The sequence below is a fragment of the Theropithecus gelada genome, chromosome 9 (genome assembly GCF_003255815.1).
Source record: "Theropithecus gelada isolate Dixy chromosome 9, Tgel_1.0, whole genome shotgun sequence".
NCBI lineage: Eukaryota > Metazoa > Chordata > Mammalia > Primates > Cercopithecidae > Theropithecus > Theropithecus gelada.
In genome coordinates, this window is record NC_037677.1 from 98,209,604 (window position 1) to 98,231,344 (window position 21,741).

General features: G+C 46.0%; 1 protein-coding gene across 2 annotated transcripts in view; it reads right to left on the bottom strand.

The window, feature by feature from the left end:
- Window positions 1-21,741, bottom strand: part of FBXW4 (F-box and WD repeat domain containing 4) — an 87,652-nt gene that overhangs the window by 41,677 nt on the left and 24,234 nt on the right. For both annotated transcript variants that reach the window (XM_025397337.1, XM_025397338.1), the window contains exon 5: window positions 17,923-18,017. In XM_025397337.1, coding sequence (XP_025253122.1) covers window positions 17,923-18,017 — 95 coding nt within the window. The remainder of the gene's footprint in view (window positions 1-17,922; window positions 18,018-21,741) is intronic.

Below are 21,741 nucleotides of genomic sequence, written 5' to 3' on the forward strand. Positions count from 1 at the left end.
AGCAAGTGTGTGCTCGAGCATCCCAAGGTGCTCTTGTTTTCTAGGCACCCCACAGTGGTTTGTAACAGACACATGGATGGGGGAATCCTTTGCCAGCCAGAGTTGGCATCTCACCCTACCTCTCAAATCTGCCACCAGCCTCTAGGGCCGAAGACCCTCCAAGAAGAAAAAGCCCTGTAAGACAAAGACTTGAGGCCCCCCCAGCCTGGCCTCTCAGCCCAACACAGGCCCGCATTAAAATCAACACTCCGTGAACACACAAAACTGACAGGGCAGAGGGGGAGCACACATCAGATACAAAGATCGGGCTCTCGAGAGACGCGGCCTGTTGGTCTCCCGTGTTAGCTCCAAGTGACTAAGCGCAGGATGGGAAATAACGCCACTATGCCGGCAAAAGCTCCCGCCTGGGCCCTGAGTTCGGCAGCCTTTTCACGGGGAAGATGCCTCTGCCTGGAAAAAAAATGCAAGCATTGTGTGGGGACCATTAATGCATGCGCCTCTGCGCATTCCTTCGAGAAACAGGAGCACACCAGTCCCTGAGCCCCCGGCTCTGTCCCCCAGCAATTGTACAGGCCTGGAACACACTGCACATGCCACCTGGTCCTTCCCCCCAGGCCCCAGCTCTGTGAGCGGTGGGAAGGGGCCCGCCAAACACCCTGGCTTCATTGTGCCCCAGAAAGAGGGGACTAATTACTCGCCTACACTCTGGAGCGCCCAGAGAGAAAACAGAGGCCAGTGGGGTGGAGAGGGTGGGAAATGGGTGGGGGGTGAAAGAAGGGAGAGAGAAAGCCACAGGATACATTTCAAAGTTTCTCTAGCAATTTGGGGGTGGGAAAAGAAAGCCTGGTCCTGACGTGAAATCATACAGAGGTCAGGGCTGGGTCTCCCACCGTTGTGAGAAAGTGGTGAATCGGGGACGGTTTATCAAACGATCATTTTTTCTTTTGAAACCAGGAGGCAGCAGCTTGGACAATTCTGCAGATGTGCTTGATGAGTTAGGGACAAAAATGGCCCTTCTCTGCCCCCCTCCTTCCCTCCCTCTATAAGGGCTCCCATCGGGGGTTGCTTCTCCCTCCACTGCCTCCTGGGCCCTCCCCTCCCTTCTTCAGTGGTCAGCTGAGACCCCCACCCACTGCTTGCTTTTGTACTCTTGGCCTTTGGACATAGTGACAGGGGCCTTTATGAGACCCCAATCAAGACCCCCATGTCACAGGTACCTAGTAGAGACACCAGACCTTTTCAAACAAGGGACAACAAGGAAAATCGGCTGGCCCATTGTCTCTCCTCTGTGCTAAGTGAGATGAAAGGGGGCCGCGGCCCTCTCCCTGCAGCCCGCCTGCCAATCACCTCTAGTTATTAAGGTCACAATGTGTAAATTCTTTTGACCTGCACCTAATCAAAGATTCACCGGCCCTTTCAAATCCGAATGGGGAGGAGGGGAGAGATTCCCTCCCATAAACCCAGCAAACTCTCCCTCAATAAAATTTCTCTCTCTGATTCCTTCTTTGCTTCCCATCTCCACCCCCTCGCTTCTCCTCACTCCGCCCTCCTCACCACCAGCTTCAAACACAAATGACAAGCCCTGTGGAATTACTATCACCAAAATCCGAGGACTTGAAAGTTTTTAGTTAATTCTCTAAAAAAAAAAAAAAAAAAAAAAAGTTTTCAGACAGCCATAGCTGCCCAAGCAAGCCCAGAACCTAAGCAGCTCCTATGGCTCTGATGCTAAATCTCTCCAAATGGCAACATCTGTGGTCAGTAGCTTTTTTCTTGATCCTAAATCAGTACACATGGAGGAAACAACTGGGATCCACGATATTCCCACACTTTGTCACTTAGCATCTCTAGCTCAGTTGCTGACCCTCCAATCCCTGACTGGTTTTGTGAGCTGAGGGGGAAAAAAATTACCAAGTCCAAAGTAGGCAACCCTCAAGAAGAAAAAAATAATAATAACCACGGGATAGAACAACAGAAAACATGACAACAGCCAGAGGAAAGAACTTGAAAAAAAGGAAATTTATTATAGTTTGAAAACAAAATGCTAAAATCAAGCAAGGAAAAGAAAATGCTTATAAATCTCCATGCATCAATATTAGGGGTATGCATTTTTACCTTACTGGTGATATCCATCAATCAGAATAGGGAAAAGCCATAATAAGCAAGGCAGAGATAAATTCATTTATGTAAGTTGCCCCCAGAATTATTCATTTGTCCACCATCTACTCTGGCTGGCTGATCTACTCTTCTCCAGGCTCCCAGTTTTCCTCCTGCCTCTGATTGGACATGTTGGCTCTTTGTTTCTCCTTGCTCCACTGTCTTTATTTCTGAGTTGTCCTTTCATGCTAATCCCTCATATTATTTCAACTGTTGTCCCTTTGCTGAGGCCTTCCACATCTCAACCCCATGTCTGAGCTCCAGGCAACCATTCCTGGGCTGTCTCTGGCCATCGCCACCTAACTGTCCCATAAAACAAAATTCAGTCTTCTCAAACCCAGTGCCCCCTCCATCATCAGGCTCACATAGGTACTCGTCTCTTCCCTCTCTCCCTGACATGCAGTCATGTCTGACTACTGATTTTTTCCTACATAGTTTTTCTGAATGCCAAGTTGTCTTCCCACTGTCCCTATGAGTCTGGTCCCTTCCTGCTAACAAAGTATATTCCTGGAAAAGTATCCAAACAGCCTGTCTTTCCCCTCCAAAGAATCCTATATGCTGTAGCACAACATAAACCATTTAACTGTTTCAGTCTGGCCCAAAACGGTCCATAGTTCCCTATTTTCCTCAAGTTAAAGTCAAGCTCTGCTCTTCAACACCCTCCAAAACTAGACTCCAAATTTCCCCTGCAGCAAGCCAGACTTGTCCACTCTGAACTCCCAAACCTACCTTTAGCTTCCCCATCTCTTTGTATGCCTTTGCTCAGACCAGTCCCCTTGCTTGAAGTTCCCTTATGCAATTCCAATACGGGCATCATGTAAATCCCACTTCAACTTCCATGTCATCCATGAAGCTCTTCTGACTTAATAAGAAGGCTACAGCTTTCCTCTGATTTCCTGTCAATAACCCCAGTAGTTGCTAGCACTTACACTGCATATATAACCAAATAAATTGTCGTTTGAGTACATGCAGTGTTTCCCCAATTGCACTATAAGCTCCTACATGGTAAAAATAGTCTCTTGTGTTTCATACTTCCCATGTGATCTTGCACACAGCAGCATTCAATACATACATAAGACAGGCACTCGGGGCCAGGCGCAGTGGCTCACGACTGTAATCCCAGCACTTTGGGAGGCCAAGGCAGGTGGATCACGAGGTCGAGAGATCAAGACCATCCTGGCCAACATGGTGAAACCCCGTCTCTACTACAAATACAAAAACTAGCTGGGTGTGGTGGCATGAGCCTGTAATCCCAGCTACTCAGGAGGCTGAGGCAGGAGAATCACTTGAACCCGGGAGGTGGAGGTTGCAGTGAGCCGAGATTGTGCCACTGCACTCCAGCCCGGCGACAGGGCGAGACTCCGTCTCAAAAAAAAAAAAAAAAGACAGACATTCAGAGATATGTATTATAAAAAAAAAAAAAAAAAAAAAGCCAAAGCTTATATTATCCTTTAAAAACAAATTCTAGTATGTTTACTTATTTCTGTACCCAAGAGGTCCCAAGCATGAAACCAGGTTTAATGCTGCAAAAGCAAATGTAAGGAAAGATCTTCTGAAAGTGTTGGAAATGTTCTCAAATGGAATTGTGGTGATAGTTGCACAACTTTGTAAATTTTCTTTTTTTTTTTTTTTTTGAGACAGAGTCTCGCTCTGTCGCCCAGGCTGGAGTGCAGTGGCCAGATCTCAGCTCACTGCAAGCTCCGCCTCCCGGGTTTACGCCATTCTCCTGCCTCAGCCTCCCGAGTAGCTGGGACTACAGACGCCCGCAACCTCGCCCGGCTAGTTTTTTGTATTTTTTAGTAGAGACGGGGTTTCACCGGGTTAGCCAGGATGGTCTCGATCTCCTGACCTCGTGATCCGCCCGTCTCGGCCTCCCAAAGTGCTGGGATTACAGGCTTGAGCCACTGCACCCGGCCAACTTTGTAAATTTTCTAAAAATCATGGAATTGTACATCTAAATTGTATATTTTAAATGGCTAAATTTAATGATATTTAAATTACACTTCAATAAGACTATTTAAAAATAGAAAGTAAATGTAGGTCTATGCATCCTTAATTTTACAAATTATGTAAGAAAAAAAGGGGGTATTCTCTCCAGAGCTGCCTGATATTAAAATAGACATTTAAATGTAATTTGTTTTTTCTAATTATAAAATAGGATCATTATAAAAAATTTAAATACAAAAAAGTAAAAAGTAAATATCAACAGAAATCCACCATATAAGAAAAAACCCTGAAGAGATATTTAAATAAACTATCATACTATTTTCTGACCTTTTTTTTCATTCCACAATCTGCTGTGACATATTTTGGGTCCATAAATGTACATCCGTATCATCCTTTTAATGGCTATATAGCATTTTATTGAGGGAACATAGTATAAAATATTTTATCAGAACCCTACTAATGGATATTTATGGTTTCTTCTGGGTTTGTTTGTTTCTTTTTTGAGACAGACTCTTGCTCTGTCACCCAGGCTAGAGTGCAGTGGCATGACCTCAGCTGACCGCAGCCTCAATCTCCTGGGCTCACGGAGTCCTCCCACCTCAGCCTCCTGAGTAGCTGGGACTACAGGAGCATGTCACCATGTCTGGCTAATTTTGTTTTTAGATTTTTTTGTGGAAATGGGGTTTCACTGTGTTGCCCAAGTTGGTCTAGAACTCTTGGGTTCAAGTGAACCTCCTACCTCAGCCTCCCAAAGTGCTGGAATGACAGGTGTGTGCCACCATGCCTGGCCTATTTATGTGTTCTTAGTATAACTCTTTGTACATATATCTTGCATAATTGTCTGGTTATTGCCTTACAATGAATTCCTAGAAGTGGAATTTCTGTGTCAAAAGGTTTTCATGTTTTAATTTTGATACTCATTGCCAACCTAATGCAATTGAAAACTCTAATTTTTCTTTTTATTCTTGAACTCATCCTTATCAGCCTGCAAAGAAGGATTTTCCGGGTCAAAGACTTCTAACAACTGGAAGAATCCTTTCAATAATTTGTCTTTTTTTCCTATTAATTTTTTTTTTTTTTTAATTCTCAACCACAGCTCACCCTGGATACCAGTAAGAGTCCAACTGGCAGGGAAAGAACACTTCAAAGGCATTAACACATGTGTCTCTTCCTCTTTGCCAAATGTTACAAATCTCACCATCATGCCCAGCTGACCCTTGTCTTGGGTCATTTACCATAGGACCCCACCCTAATCACTCACTTGGTCTCCTCCCATTCAGGCGCAGGAGGAAAGACCTAGGTTTCTCTAGGACAACTAAAGCTGCAGCTGCAACAAGGCGGAAAAATAGCAGGAGAAGGAAACATCCTGCATGAGTCGAGTCCTCAGGAGAAAGAGACGTAAGTCTGGGGTGAGGAGCATGTGCTAAGCAGTGGCTGATTACATCTGGACAGCATCCTACGGGAGACTGCTCCTGAGACTCAGGTTCTGATCAGGCACCACAGCTCGGACCTAGGGCAAGATTCGAGCTAATTTCTCTTTCAAAATTCCCCAATCAATGAAGAAGCGAGGAAGGAACACTCATGGTGGTGACAGGCAGAAAGGGTACATTTCACTTTACCCCACACATCTCAGCTTTTTCTTCAGCCAATGCATGTCACCTGCGCACTGAAGGGCCACACAAAGGAAGCAAAGAAGCGGCCATAGTTCCGTAGTATTCTCTACAACTTGGGTATATTTACACTGGAAAAGCTCACCCTCCACACTGCCTTTTGGCCTCTTTTTGTGTCTTCTTGTCTAGCTCCGCCGCTAGAAAGAAACCAGTCTGAAGCTTCTCACCTGAACACTTCCTCTGCCAACATAATCAAAGTGGTGGCCACCCCATGCTTATCCTATTGGCCAGTATCCCCAAAGCACCCAGAGGCAACACAGACGTGTCTCCAGCCTGGAACCAGAAAGTCACACCTATCTAGAGGTGTGGGAAATCCAGAGAGGAAAAAGGCCCGCTGGCCTCACATTCTACTTCATCAAGCCTACCCGCTGATCTTAAGAGAGAACACATAAAATGAGCAGCCTTGGCTTTAACACCTTCTCAAAGCAGGCAAGCTGCTGCCTTCAAGAGACATGTTCTTTAGCCCACATATGGAGGCTCCAGTCCCCAGGACCATTGTGGACATTTTCTAAAGTGCACTGACTTTGGATGGGGCTACTGTTTCCCAGCCTACTGTGAAAACCAAAATACTATACCATGACTACCATGGCCATTGTTCTAAAAGCTGGATTATGGCTTTGCTGCAGGAAAGAGCAGAGGAAGAGGCAGCAGGGCAAGCTGAGCAGGCCCAGAGACAAGCCTGAACACAAGTACACGGAAAAGATGGGGGTGAGGAGGTCACAGCAAAACGTGCTCTAACATTATTTTAATCTCTTATAAGGTTCTCTCTTGTTCCTTGAAATTCTCTTCTGCAAATTAAGACCCTGCTGAAGATTTTGGATGTTATCACATCCCAACTGGCACCCCACCTGTCCCCGCTACACTTTTCTGTGCCCATTTATGTTTTCAATTTGCATTACAAACCATGAAAAGGAAAGCTTCTACAGAAAGCAATTTCCTGGGCCAGCAGCTCCTGGACTAATATTCCCTTTGCAATTACCATGGCTTCTGCGTGCACATAGTCACTTCCCTCCTCCCTCCAATCCTCCCGCCCTTGTCAGCACCTCAGATAGGCCTGAGCCAAGCCTATATGACAGGGTCCTACAGACCATGTTACCCACTACTCCCTGTGGAAAATGTCCTGGCCCAAGACAGGAGTAAGAACAAGCTTGGAAATGAGGCAAGGGTCTTGTGTAATCATCTTACTAGGACATCCCAGAGGCATAGGGGTTTCGTCTGAGGCACACAAGCACATAACTCTTATATGAGACAGGAAATAAAACCCCTGCTTCCAAAAGCTCACTATCTGGCCAGGCGCAGTGGCTCACGCCTGTAATCCCAACAGTTTGGGAGGCCAAGGCAGATGGATCACCTGAGGTCAGGAGCTCAAAACTAGCCTGGCCAACATGGTGAAACCCCATCTCTATTAAAAATACAAAAATTATCCGGCCTGGCGCAGTGGCTCACACCTGTAATCCCAGCACTTTGGGAGGCTGAGACGGGCAGATCACGAGGTCAGGAGATCAAGACCATCCTGGCTAACATGGTGAAACCCCATTTCTACTAAAAATACAAAAAATTAGCCGGGCATAGTGATGGGCGCCTGTAGTCCCAGCTACTCGGGAGGCTGAGGCAGGAGAATGGCTGAACCCGGGAGGTGGAGCTTGCAGTGAGCCGAGATCGCGCCACTGCACTCCAGCCTGGGCGACAGAGGAAACTCCGTCTCAAAAAAAAAAAAAAAAAATACAAAAATTAGCTGGGCGTGGTGATGCTTGCCTGTAGTACCAGCTGCTCAGGAGGCTGAGGCAGGAGAATCGCTTGAACCCGGGAGGGGGAAGTTGCAGTGAGCTGAGCTCACGATCATGCCACTGCACTCCAGCCTGGGCAACAGAGCGAGACTCCGTCTCAAAAAAAAAGCTCACTATCTGAAACTTCTAAAGAGTCTTGTTCAAGAAACTGCTAGAGAGGCACAGGGATTAGCAGATGTCCAATCCATAGTCAGAGACCTTTTAGTACTGGTCTGAAGGAACAGCCAAAAATATTTATTGGTCTGCTGATGCATAAATGTATTCTTTATTGTCATCATGTGTAAAATTCTAGTCAGCAAAGCAAAATTCAGAATCAACACAACCTTTATGATTCATAGAGTCTCTACAGTCAGCTTCCCACATCAACAGCGTCAACATATTCTACTGGTGTACAACATGGTGCCTATTCTCTTTCTCCATGGTATGAGGAAAATGTCCTAGCTCTTAATTCCAAGCTTCTAACTGCCAAATGGAACTATGGTAATGATGAAACTCACTAAGACTCACTGATTCAGAGAAACTGTCATGGGCAACAGAATTCCTATTCTTGAGCCTTAAGCCCATTATCAAGTGGAGTCACGTGTGATTGTCCTGAACTCAGAGAAGAAATACAGCTGGCACCATGTACTGCTGCCTGGAAGTCCTGGGGACCAGGACTCTGGTAAATAGAAAGGGAGAGGGAGGCCCATTTAAAAAAAAATGGTTTGAGGCCAGGCATGGTGGCTCACACCTGTAACCCCAGCACTTTGGGAGGCCGAGGCAGGTGGATCACAAGGTCAGGAGTTCGAGACCAGCCTGGCCAACACGGTGAAACCCCATCTCTACTAAAAATACAAAAATTAGCCTGATGTGGTGGCATGAGCCTGTAATCCCAGCTACTTGGGAGGCTGAGGCAGGAGAATTGCTTGAACACAGGAGGCGGAAGTTGCAGTGAGCCGAGATTGCACCACTGCACTCCAGCCTGGGCAACAGAGCAAGACTCTGTCTGGGTGGCGGTGGGAGAATGGTTTGAAATGAAAAAGAAAATGAGGAAGGTAAGACTTGAATCTAAATACTGAAATCTGAAATACTGAAATGTGCTCCAAGTGGTCTGAGAGCTGCCTAATTGCAGGACGATGGGGTGATCCTTCTACCTCTGATATGAGCCCCCTCCATACAAAAACATACATTCTGCTAATCCAGCCACAACCTCATTATTGCCTTTTTTACTCATTCTCATTAGAAATCCCTACCCAGCCCCTAGTCTACTTACAAGAGTAAGCTCCATTGGCTCAAAAAACTAAAAACACAGATTTTTCATGAAGATCCCTCTTTTGACTGATCTGAGTGTTACAGCTAACAGGTGGGGAAATCTTCTTAAATATATGAGCATTATCATGACAAGGCCACTGGAACGGATCAGTGCCATAAGTCAGACAGGGCTACAAGTTTCCGCTCTACCATCAGGTTCCTCTTTAGCCTTGACAGATCAAACCCTAAGCCGAAGCAGGCTATAGAGATCAGTTCAGTCTCCAAGCCAAAGGTCTTCACAGTGAGGGACCAAAGCAGCCCTGGCTGGGCCTCTGTCGGCCCGTGTCCCAGATTAATCACCACCAGGAGGGGCCTGGTCACTAGCCTGCAATCTGAGCCCAAGCAGCACCTGCAGAGGGGTTGCCCCAGTACCTCCCTCACTCCCCTTGGGCAAGACCCCAGGGCATGAGGGTGTCCACCTGTTCACAAGGTTACCTGGCACAGAAGGGCAAAAACACTCAGCCATCTTGAACCCCGCAGATAAGTCATGGATGGTTTGAGTGGCTTAGTGGAGGAAGGAGGAAAGATGCAGTGACTTGTGCAGTCAAGTCCAGGCTCCAAGGGAAAGGAAACTCTCAGCCTCTGGACAGAAAGAGAGAAAGGTCCCAATGCTTCTCTCTTCACTGTCCAGAGAAGAAAGCTAACTAGAGACCAGCGGTGGGAAAACTAAGCCCTCTGAGGTTATGAAGTAATGAGATGCTTCATGTGTGTTTAGTACACATTCTTGTCATCTACACATCAACAGGGTGCTGATGGGAAGGAGACCAGAGCAGGGATGTCTTTTCAAAATCTCCCCAAATGCTGCCAGATATTTCTGCATGAAAGGAAGCTCAGAAACTTGAGGTTGTAGTAGAGTTTCTTTTGAATGCATAGATCTGGGAGAAGAGCTTCGTCAAATTATCGCCTAAATCAGTAAGCTATTTCCAACAAGGTACATAAAGAGCTAGTGACTAAGTATGGCATGCATATGCATATCCATGTTAGAATATACTTTTTAGGACCAAAGGACCCTACTGTAGTTACAAATTCTTCTCAGATCGTAATCCCATTTATTTTATTACTTCTCCAAGAATCAGTGGAGTAGGAGGAAGTATTTGTGAGGCTAAAATATAATAATAATAATCAATGGGAGGAAGATAAACATGGAAATCTATATCTTAGAATAGTCTGTCCCCGGCCCTAACTTGCAATATAAGGAGAAATCACTTGAATGGACTGCACACTTTCCCACCTGCCCCATGGCCCAAAGGAAGGAAGGGCAGGAGGGGTCAGAATCAGATTGAAGTGTGTGTCCCTCGAAGAGCTGAGAAAGCACAGGTCAGATAAGAGGAGAAAGAGCTCCTACACAGCACCTTCATTTGAGGAGTAACACCCACATCCTGACTATTATATCTTGTACCTCCAAAACTCCAGCTCCCGGAATTCCCTTTGAACCTCCGACTGCAACCCAGAGTTAGGATACAGCAGTGGCTACAATTACACACTTGCTTGGGAAGGGGTGGGGGGGGTGCTGCATGTGACAGGCCATGAAAGGTCCCTGCCTATAAAACAGACTGAAAAACAAACCCTTAATTTAAATGTTAATGAAAGTGCTGTGGAGACATCAGAGGCTTCCCGGCTGCTCAGAGAACAGCTACACCAGCCACAGAATTTATGGCTCCCCTTCACCCTCCCGCCTCCCTCTCTGCCTCATCACCCACTGAAATTTAAAGAGAGAAAAAAAAGAAAACTAATTTTAACATTAACTCCATGCTTCCACCTTGGGATGTGATTGCTAAATTATCTGTTGGCAGAACGGTGATCAAAGGCGGAAAAACACAGGCACGTTGTACACACAACCCAGAAAAGTCAGCAGCAGCTAAAGCAGGAAAATTCCCTTTTCCCTTCCTGATGAGCAGAGTGGAAGAAAGAGTAGTGCAGGTAGGGACTGGAGCTGGGAGGTGTAGGCAGTGGGAGGAAGAGAAAGATGACTGATCCGTCCAGCATGCTCCCAAGGCCCTGTCTCAACCTCATCTGAGAACTTACCACACTCTACTACCTATTTTACTTGTCAGTCTCTCCCATCAGACTATGCTGTCTAGTTCACTGTTGTCTCTCTAGTGACCAGAACACGGTAATGCTTAAGCAGAATCTGAAGAGAGAGAGACAGAAAGAGGAAGGTGGGTGTTGAGGAGGAAGGGAGACAGAAAGAGAGACAGAGAGAGATGGAGAAAGAGAATTTAAACACTAGACGGAGAGATAGAAATGCATCCCTGTTAGCAGGGAGCCAAGTCTGGACACATCAACTCTGTATCCACAGTATTCAGCAGTCTGCAGCAGCCTCTGTTTCTACTTGTAGGGTTTCATTTAAGTCAGCTCTTGACAAGTGGGCCAGTCATGCTGGCCAAGGAAGGAGCTCCCACAAATGGGTTCTGGGCCAGTCAGGGCTGGGAGAGTGCTGGTCTCAGGCCAGCAGCTCAGCACATGAGCCTCCCTGTGCCTATCCTGCCCTGGGTAATGGCAGAAATCCAGGGTCTTGAGGAATTGAAACCCACCCCTGTGGTATTTGTTCCTTGCTACTGATGGATATGACTGTCTGAGAGGCTTGGATATGCACGCGCAATGAACTCCAGGGTGGAGGGCACTGTATTGAGATTTAGCAGGACCTAACTCCAAATCAATGACATCCCCACACTGATCCCTTTCCAATTTTAGCTCGCTGCCAGTTGAACCAGTGGACCCACCTAGAATTACCTGCAGCTTCCATCTTTCTCCGGGTGTCATGATGCCCCTTCCAGCCACGCCAGCCCTGGGCCCTCCATGGTGTCTTTGTCCCTGCGATTCTCTCATCCAGGGCACCACAGGCAGGAAGTTCCCTCCTCTACTCTGCAGTTTCGCAAAGGGGGACACCAAGCCACTCTTTGACTAGCTCTTCAGGTCTTCTTCCCCTAGACAAGACCCAGAAGAAACTACCCCCTCTGCCCCTGACCCCAGGAAAGGAGAAGAGAGAGGTCCCCAAGTCAGCTACAGTCCATGCCATCAGGAGGACCAGCTACAATGCAGAGCACTACAGTCATCCACCTGAGTCTTTCCTCAAGTTATCAAGGTCAGGCATCCCCTTTACACCCAGCTGTCCACAGCCAGCCAGAAAAAGAAAAACTCAGAGGCACAATCTTTACTTTTGATTCTTCCTCCCCTAGAAGCACTTAGTGAGTTATAAAGTCCAGGGCTAAAGGACTGCTGCACCACTGGCAATCGAAAGAATCTGAACTGCAAGTTGGCTACCTCTTTTTGCAATCTTTCAAACCTCTCTGTCAGAGAAAACTCCAGATGCAATTACTTTTCACTAAAGAAAGATGTATTTCAACAGGCCGCTGAATATGCATCTACCACACACACACCACACAGTAAACCCTGTAGCTACTGGGAACAAACACCCTCCTTTCCCCAAAACCCACCCCCTTACCGAACAGTACACAGTGATTGCTTTCCTTCCAGACTCTCCCTCACCTCTGGGAGAAATGAAGCAAGAAGGGGCAGCTCCTCCATCAAAACCCCCCAGAGGCTGCAACTCACTTTACAAATTTGAATCGGTACATTTCATGCAGACTTGGACTAATCCCCCCAAAAACAAACAGGCCACCACAGTGAGCAAAGTTACACAAAATTATATTGTATATTTAATAACACAGCTAAGTCAAGTTTCTACACCTATACCACTCATATATTTCCCTAATGACAGAAGCGGGAGAGAAGGGATTAAAACCCAAGTGTCATGGGAAGTCTTCCTGACCACACTCACTCACACGATAGCAAGTGTCCTTTGGAGATGGGGAAAGGGTTCTGCTGAGCACTTTTTTTTTCTTGGAGGGCAATAAATATGGTGTCTGCAGAGGGACGAGGAGCTGTGGGCTCCTCTCCCTTCCCCTCCCAGGCAAACAGGGTAGGTAGGTCTACAGATTCACTTCACCACCTGCCTCCCATGACTGGCTTGGAGGGGGCCCTGAAAGCTGAAGATCTATGTGCATTCACACTCTTGGAATGGTGCAAGCATTCACAGCTACCTGAGTGAGCCTAAGCCTCGATCATATGCTGCCTTCTCCCACCCCTCCCTGTCTCAACTCTGGCCTCCAGGAAAAGAGAATGTTCACAGGTCCCCACAGAGCCTTTTATGGGCCACAGCTACCATCCAAGATGCTGGTGAATAAGGCACAGCAGTGATCAAAGGCCTGCTTGTCCCTCAGCACGCAGGACATGGGAACAGGCTAGGGACCTGGGTACAAACTACTGCCTCTTCTGCCCCATTCCACATGTGGCCCTGCATTGATCTTCCCTGGGCCTCAATTTTTGCCTTTCCCCAAAAGAAAATGACACTCCCCCTTCCTCCCCAATCAAGGACAGCCTAGGTTAAGGCACTTAGTATAATCTGGTAATCATTACAGCCATGTGCCTATCGTATCCCCACCACTGAATAAGATCCTTGGGGAAGCTGCCACGTATCAAGTGTTCAGTAAATACACAAGGAGTGAGGTGAAAGGGTAAGAAGGGAAGAGATGGAAAGTCAAAGGGAATGAAGTTAAGTGTTTAATATTTCTACATTTCCTCATACTTTAGTATTTACTGCATTCAGCTGGAAATAATTTTTAAATGGCAATAAAACATATTACATTTTAAAAATCTGCTTTTTGGCCAGGCATAGCTTTTCACACCTGTAATCTCAGCACTTCAGAAGGCCAATGTGGGAGGATCACTTGAGCCCAATAGTTCAAGGCCGCAGTGAACTGTAATTGTGCCACTATACTCCAGGCAAGATCCTGTCTCCAAAAAAAAAAGAGTCTGCTTTTCTGTGTTACTCATGGGAAGTTGCTCAGAATTCCATGTGACCTCAGGAGGTTGTATCTCTGAGGCCTGTGAGCTGAAGGTATTCCTGCCCCAAAATTGCACTCAGACATATGCCCCTCCACCCCAGGCATGCCTCCAGCATCTCATTCCTGGGTCATCTTAACCTGTCCTTCTAGCAATCATCCAGCAACTCCAGGTGAGACCTCCTCTACAGGAGAAGGGTTTCTTTTCTAAGTCATGAATCTTAAAAACAGGATTACTGGTGTTGAACAATAAGATGGGTAGGAGGGTATGTGGGAGGCAGAAGAAAAGGTCCTTGCCTACCACTTTCCTTTGGAGCCTGCTGGTTCTCCTTCTCTGTTTTTTGACTATCTACACATGGCTCTAAGCACATAACCAGTATTAAATACCATCCTCCATGACTCTTTACAAATTAAGAACTCAAAGTAAAGGAAGAAAGGAAAGAAGACATTTGAACACAGAACAGATACCTGCTTTCTCTCAGTTGTGAGGACCTCAAATTAAGCCTCTGGATTGAGGTTTCATGTTTCATACAAGTGCCTGAGTACATACAAAAGAAGAGAAGGTAGAAAAGTCCCAGCATCAAAGATAAATAAGATTAATATGTTTGATAAATTATTTTAAATAGAAGAAAGAGATAAATTGAGAAAAGAGCTGTGCTAGGTCTCCTAACTGTCCAGGTTCCTCCTAACTGCATAAGGGAGCAACAAAGGGCTGAGAAATTGGCAGGTAAACCACGAGTACTTGCCCTAGGGCCAGTACACTGGCTGCCACATCCCTTCATATTCTCTATGAGGAGTCCAGGGTCTATCACATTAGTGACGCTGACAACCATACTCAACAGGAATGGTGGCAGGGAGGGGAACTGAAGGTGGTCATTGAGGGCAGGAATGCTACAGGGGGAAGAGAGATTCCTACTGAGTCCCCACCTCAATAAGACTGCAAAAGAGCAGGGAAAATCCCTGGGGCCAGGAGGAGCCCAGGAAAAGGGGAGAAACTTGACAGCAGTTGAAGCCACTAAGCAAATGCTAAACCAGGCAAGAAAGGATTCTGGTTGACATTACATTATAGCCCTTTTTGAGGATCACTTGAGGCCAGGAGTTCATAACCAGCCTGGGTGATAAAGTGAAACCCTATCTCAATATGCATAACACATATATATTACAGCCCTTTTAGCTTTTCAGAGTATTAATATTTTCATATAAATTATTTCAGGTCATCTTCACAATAATCTAATAAGGTCTATAAAGGAAAGAGTGTTCATATTTAATATGAGGAAACTGAGGCTGGGAGTGGGAATGACTTGTCTGAGGCCACACTGCTAGTTGAAGGCAAAGCAGAACTCATCTCCCAGACTGCTTTAAAGAACAGACCCTGAGGCTGGGAGGCAGTGTCTCTCAAGACTGAGAAAATGAATGAGTTTATTGAAAGGTTCAAATTCACGGTCACATTGAGAAGAAATGGATCTAATAATGAGGTCAAAAGACCCTATCCCAGTATATTCTTTGGGTAAAAGAAAAAGAGGCAGAGATAACACCGGCATACACTCTGGTCATCTAGTGTAAAGACAGAATCTCAAACACAAACTATTTTTTAAAAGACCCCAAGACCTCATTTCTGGAGTTAGGGGAAGATCATTTTAAATAACTGTGGGTCAGGAGCTGACAGAGTGAAAGAATCATCCCAAGGCTGAGGTGGGAAAATGGCTTGAGCCCAGGAGTTCAAGACCAGCCTGGGTAACACTGTGAGACCCCTCTCAAAAAAAAAAAAAATTCATCCCAGGGCCAAGAAGAGGACAGGAAGACCCTGAAGATGAATGTGAAGAAAACATAAGGCCTAGGTCTTCACCAAAGATGAGACACATCAAAGCTTTAGCAGAGGGTCTGGCACAGAGCAGATGAATACTAAATGTTAGCTGCTAGTAGTAGTGGCAGTCATATAGTAGTAGTAATGCTAGAAAGCTAGGTCCTTCCCCAAAGCCAGTCTCCAAGTTGTGACTAAAAAACCCAAAATCAGTTTACTGTAATCTTAAATGCTTCTTAATGATGAGGGCAGACTCTGTCCTCAACCTCTTTTATTGACACCATCTTCAATAGTTGTTGTGCCCTATTCTGTTAAGAGGTAGGTAGCCTAACACATTCCAGAAGAGGAGGCTGGAATAGAGAAATGTGGGGTAGGGATGCAGGGCAGAGCCTGTTTGTGTTCTTTGGCTTCAATCCATATGCAGGAAGCACACGGACCATCTCCAGCCCTGAGACGCCCTGAGAGCGTCTCTCTACCACCACCTCCACTCCAGTCTCCCCAAACCAGCAGAAGTCCACAAGCAACCATTAAGACAAAGTCACCAGCACACTTGTCACTTCTCACTGGCTATAGCACTTTCCTTCTATTCAGCCTACAGATGCCCAGGTCTGGCTAACTGGCTTTAAAAAGGGCAGCATTAGGAAGAAACGGAGGAGGAGACAGAGCTCAATGGCTCCATTTTCCACTCTCCGCTCCCACACACTTAGCCTCTCCACTCCCTGCTGGTCTTTCCTTCCCTCTTTCCTACGATTGCTAGAATGATTTGTTTTGAACAGCGACAGGTTTATAGGTTAGCCGACACCTCTGCTCTGTGGAATTTTAATTAACTTCTCCCATCGTCAATATGCTAAGGAACGGGGTCTCCATTCTCTGGGGTCAGCAATGTGTTTCAGGTCCTGCTATATCAGCCGTCAAATTGAAGAATTAATGACATGGCTAATCGGCTCTAATTCTTAGAAAGAAAAAAATCTGAAAGGGAGTTGTAGAAGGGAGCAGGAGGAGGGGTGCAGGCTCCATAGGGTGAGGAGAAAGAAGCTGAAGGGCCTAAGCGAAGTGGGCAGGACCAAGTCTCTTATAAAATAAGCAACTGACTTAAACCTAGTGTTGGAGGGTGGCAGCCCTACAGCTTTCACATTTCCATGTGAGTAGGGTGAAGGAAGTGGACGAAGATCCTAGGAAAATGTTGTGATAGAACAGGTACAGGAGAATCTATGTACCCTGCAGGGGAGGAGAGGGATTCTGTCTCGGTTCCAGAGAGCCTTGAAAGCAGAAGTCGGGATGCAAACCTCACTTGTCCATAGGTAAGGTTAAAGACATAACAGTCAGGGCCAGGCGCAGTGGCTCATGCACTTTGGGAGGCCAAGATGGGAGGATCACCTGAGGCCAGGAGTTCGAAACCAGCCTGCTCAATATAGAAACACCCCATTTCTAAAAACAAAACAAAAACAAACAAACAAAAAAGAACAAAAAAAAACCCACCCCATTTCTAGGGCCAGGTGCGGTGCCTCACACCTGTAATCCCAGCACTTTGGGAGGCCGAGGCGGGCGGATCACGAGGTCAGGTGATCCAGACCATCCTGGCTAACACGGTGAAACTCTGTCTCTATTAAAAATACAAAAAATTAGCTGGGCGTGGTGGCGGTCGCCTGTAGTCTCAGCTACTTGGGAGGCTGAGGCAGGAGAATGGCATGAACCCAGGAGCCGGAGCTTGTAGTGAGCCGAGATGGTGCCACTGCACTCCAGCCTGGGTGACAGAGCAAGACTCTGTCTCAAAAAAAAAAAAAAAAAAGAAACACCCCATTTCTAAATATAAAATAAAATAAATAATAATAAAAAAAGAGAAGTAACAATCAGGCCAAACGGTACAGTAAAGCCATCATCAAAATTTCACAGTTTTGCTATAATAATCAATGTCACTACTTCACATACATGTCTTTGTTTGAGGACCCAGCTGGATCTGGGCCCCAAGCCTCTCCTGATGACTTAAGTCTGTAAGGGATACTCCAGAGGCCATTTTCCAAGGGGAGCAAAGCAGACATGTGAGTTGTAAGAGCAGGTTGGCTGGTGTTGTCACCTTCCAAGGGTGGTGAGAGGCCTCTGCTTCGGGAATGACCCCAGAGGACAACTGTTCCAGAAGGGACACTCCTGGTTAACAGCTGGATTCTTAGTTATATTCTCATATAGTACTCTTTCCTTAACATTCTGAGGTTAGATGCTTAGGAAATTTGCATTTAGAAAGTTATTTCAATCCCACACATATATGAAGTGACCTAAACACCTCAAATCTCTGGAGGATTAAAAAAATCTCCAAGACAGTGACTCAAAGCAACCTAGAATACACAACAGGAAGATTTTCTAGCTCACCTGATCTAGTAAAATAAAAGCATTATTATACAGGACAAAACTACATCCAAATATGTCTCCCTTACCTGAGTAATGGGCTGATAGCAATGGACCAGACTCGGTCTTCAGTCTGGATGGTGTGTAAGCACTGCCCCAGCCGGCCTGAGGCCAAAGGCCACACCTAGAAACAGGAGAGGAGATGCTCTCGTTGGCATTGCCTGGGATCAGTGGGGAGGAGAGGTGCTCCGGCAGGGGTGACTGTTGGAGGTGGAGAAATGGGGAATCCTTTATGCCCTGCACACACAGAGCTCAGGTATCAGCAGAGGAGCCCCTGCAGCTTCTGGCTCACCTACCCCCATAGATAGGGCCTAGCTCTCCATCCTAACCACCCTCTTTTACTTCCACTCAGAGCCCTTACTTACCAGCCAACTTTATATTGGGGAATCAGAAGTTCCACATTCCTCAGCTGAGACTTGACTGAGAAGAAGTGGGTGGGTGGGGCTTGCCTCTCTTGACAGCTTTCCTGTATTTGTGGATTTTCCTTTCTCCTATCTCTCACCAAGATTTTACTTTGGAGAAGTAGGGAGAGGGAAGAAGATCAAGGCACAATATAGGGGGACAGCAATAGAATCAGGGAGAGAAGTAAAAAGAAAGATGCAAGGGAAGGAAAGAATGGAAGAAGAAGAAAGACTTCCACGTGGGAAGGTGGTGTGTTGTTGTTTGTTTGTTGATAATGCCCAGGATCCAAAACTATTCACGTCAGCAGGAATTTAGCACCTAGTGTCACCAAAAGTAGCAGAAAAGCTTAACTCTTTTAAGCTTCCATATCTCCTACAGGTTAAAAATATTGCTTGGAGCACATTATCTGGTCCCTATCAGTCAGGAATGTACATTAGCAGCCACTCTGGGCTTAACTCTAATCAACACTCACAGAGCCCTCTCAGCAGTCAGTGCATTTAGACATCTCCCATTAAGCACAGGACTCCCCCCTCACCTCACCCTATGCTAGATGACACACACAGGGACATAAGCCTCTAACCAAACAGAAAGGAAACCTCAGACATACAGGGCTATCCCAAGAGCAGCAACAGAGGGATCCAGAGGCAGCCAGATGGATCAGTGACCTCTTAAGGTCCCAGCAGTGCTATAAGGGGAACATACAAAACTCAGGCAGGACCTTAGATGGAAGAACTTTAAAGGAAACATTCCTTGAGTGTAAAGGGTAGGTGATGGAGTAGGGGTGATCCTGGCTTCTTAGGGTCACATGATAACTCTTCCCTATAAAAGGAGAAAGTGTTTCTTAGAGTTTGTGTGTATGATGGGTGTGGGGGATGGGATGATTGTGTGAGTTACTTTTCCCAACACAGTGAAAAGAAAATAAACGTAAGAAGAAGATCCTAAATGAGGAGGAGCAGAAAACAAAGGTAAACACCACAACTTTTCCTGAGTGCCATGATTCAGGCCTGCTCTTTGGACTCTATACCCCTTTGGCAATAACTAGATACATTTCCAATGTACTCTTTTAGGCAGCCCAGCTAAAAAGAGAGCTTTGCCTTTTCCCTGACACAAACTCCCTGGGAGGCAGATTCTTTCTTGGGGGTGAGGAAACACTAAAGATTCTGATTACAAAATCTATGGGGAAGGCCTAGGCCTGAATTCACTAATGTCCTCCATGGAAAGGGAAGGTGGATTCCTAGATTCTGCAAACCACAGAACAAGGTTCCTGGTCTCCAGGAGCAGCTCAGGAAGCATGCCACCAATTCTGAGCATGATCTTAAGAAAGTGGCCCTCCTGGCTTAGCCCAGCAACACATTATCCTCCAGAAACATGAGATTCCATCCTGGCACCTGAGGGACATGAGTTGACAACAATACGCTGATCCTATCTTTGCCCTCCATGGCCAAATTCAAAACAGATCCAACCCTGGAAAAGATTCAATGGGAGTGGTCTTTTTATTTTTATTTTTCGAGATTTTTTTTTTTTTTTTTTTTGAGAGTCTTACTCTGTCGCCCAGGCTGGAGTGCAGTGGCGCAATCTCGGCTCACTGCAAACTCCACCTCCTGGGTTCATGCCATTCTCCTGCCTCAGCATCCCGAGTAGCTGGGTCTACAGGCGCCTGCCACCAAGCCCAGCTAATTTTTTTGTATTTTTAGTAGAGGCAGTGTTTTGCCATGTTAGCCAGGATGGTCTCAATCTCCTGACCTCGTGATCCACCTGCCTCAGCCTCCCAAAGTGCTGGGATTACAGGTGTGAGCCACCGCGCCCGGCCGAGAGTGGACATTTATACAGTTCTTTTAAAAAGCAGACTGGTGGCCAGGTGCGGTGGCTCAAGCCTGTAATCCCAGCACTTTGGGAGGCCGAGACGGGTGGATCACGAGGTCAGGAGATCGAGACCATCCTGGCTAACATGGTGAAACCCTGTCTCTACTAAAAAATACAAAAAAAACTAGCCGGGCGCGGTGGCAGGCGCCTGTAGTCCCAGCTACTCGGGAGGCTGAGGCAGGAGAATGGCGTAAACCCGGGAGGCGGAGCTTGCAGTGAGCTGAGATCCGGCCACTGCACTCCAGCCTGGGCGACAGAGCCAGACTCCGTCTCAAAAAAATAAAAAGCAGACTGGTGATATGCATCACGACTTTTAAAATGATCACAGCCTTTAACTCAGTAATTTTGTTGATGAAAATCTATCCTAAAGAAAATAATCCTAAAACAAAAGAAAAACCTAAATGGTAAAATATTCCCTGCAGCCTGCAATTGCAGAAAAAAGCATGCATAGGCTTTGGCATCTGACCAATCTGGATTTGAACCCTAGTTGCTACTTATTATCTTTGATCTTAGGAGTAACTTCTTAGCTTCCGTTTCCTCATCTGTCAAATGAGAAATGATGCCTATCTCAGGGTTATAGTGTGGAAAAGTGGAGATAAGCATAAGGCATTTAGCACAGCAGCATAGTATTTGGCAGGTATCAGGCAAACAATAATGGTGGTTCTTATTACAATAAATCTTCCCTTCTAAGCCAGATGTGATCTGATCTCTCTACCTTCTAAACTTTCTGGCTCTTTCCCTAGAGCTTTATACTCCACAGTCCTAGCCACTTCCAATCAGCTCCATGGCCAGGTATGCACATCTCTTCTCAACCTAAGGGTAAGAGGCTGTATCTTCCTTACTTCTGAAGAGCCCAGGTGCCTCTGTACCAAGCCTCACACATAGTAGGCACTCGTAAGAAAGAATAGAGAAATAAAGAAGGAAACGAAGGAATGGTTAGTACCAGCCCAGGCTCATTAAGAACATAAGCTACCATCTTTTCACATCTCAGGATGGGGCTGGCCCCACTAAAGCCCAGAGACGCAATCCAAGCTAAGCCACAGAAAACCTGAAACTGAGATTGTGGGAAGGGGAAGGAAGAGGGTTCTTTGGACAGTCCCTAGCTCAGATGTCTTGCAAAGAGATTGTTTTACTTCCCTTTACCCCATAAAATAAATCTCTTTCCTAAAATACAGTACATATTTGGGGAACTCCCCAAAAATAGATGGTTACAGGCAAATATCACTGTAAAGTCTTATGAAGGTTCAGGTGTATTAGAAGCCTGGAGAAGTAGCTGTAGAATTTCAGATGCCACTGAAAAGAAATGACGTTTCAGTTATAAAAGACAAACTGAATATAACAGTAATGTAGAAATGGCTCAGGATAACAAAGGGCTGGATGCAAAGACAACAACAGAAAGGAGGGAAACCCAGCATCTGGAAAGCCAGGAAAGAAGAGTTGGCAGAGAGGTCACAGGGGAGCTGCAAACCAGCTGACCAGCTTTCAGGACCAGAGAAGAGAATTCTGTCACTGACCTAAAAGAAATCCTCAGAAGGATTAAGATGGACTGTGGTGACAATTTTAGAAGGAAGAATTTATTTTAG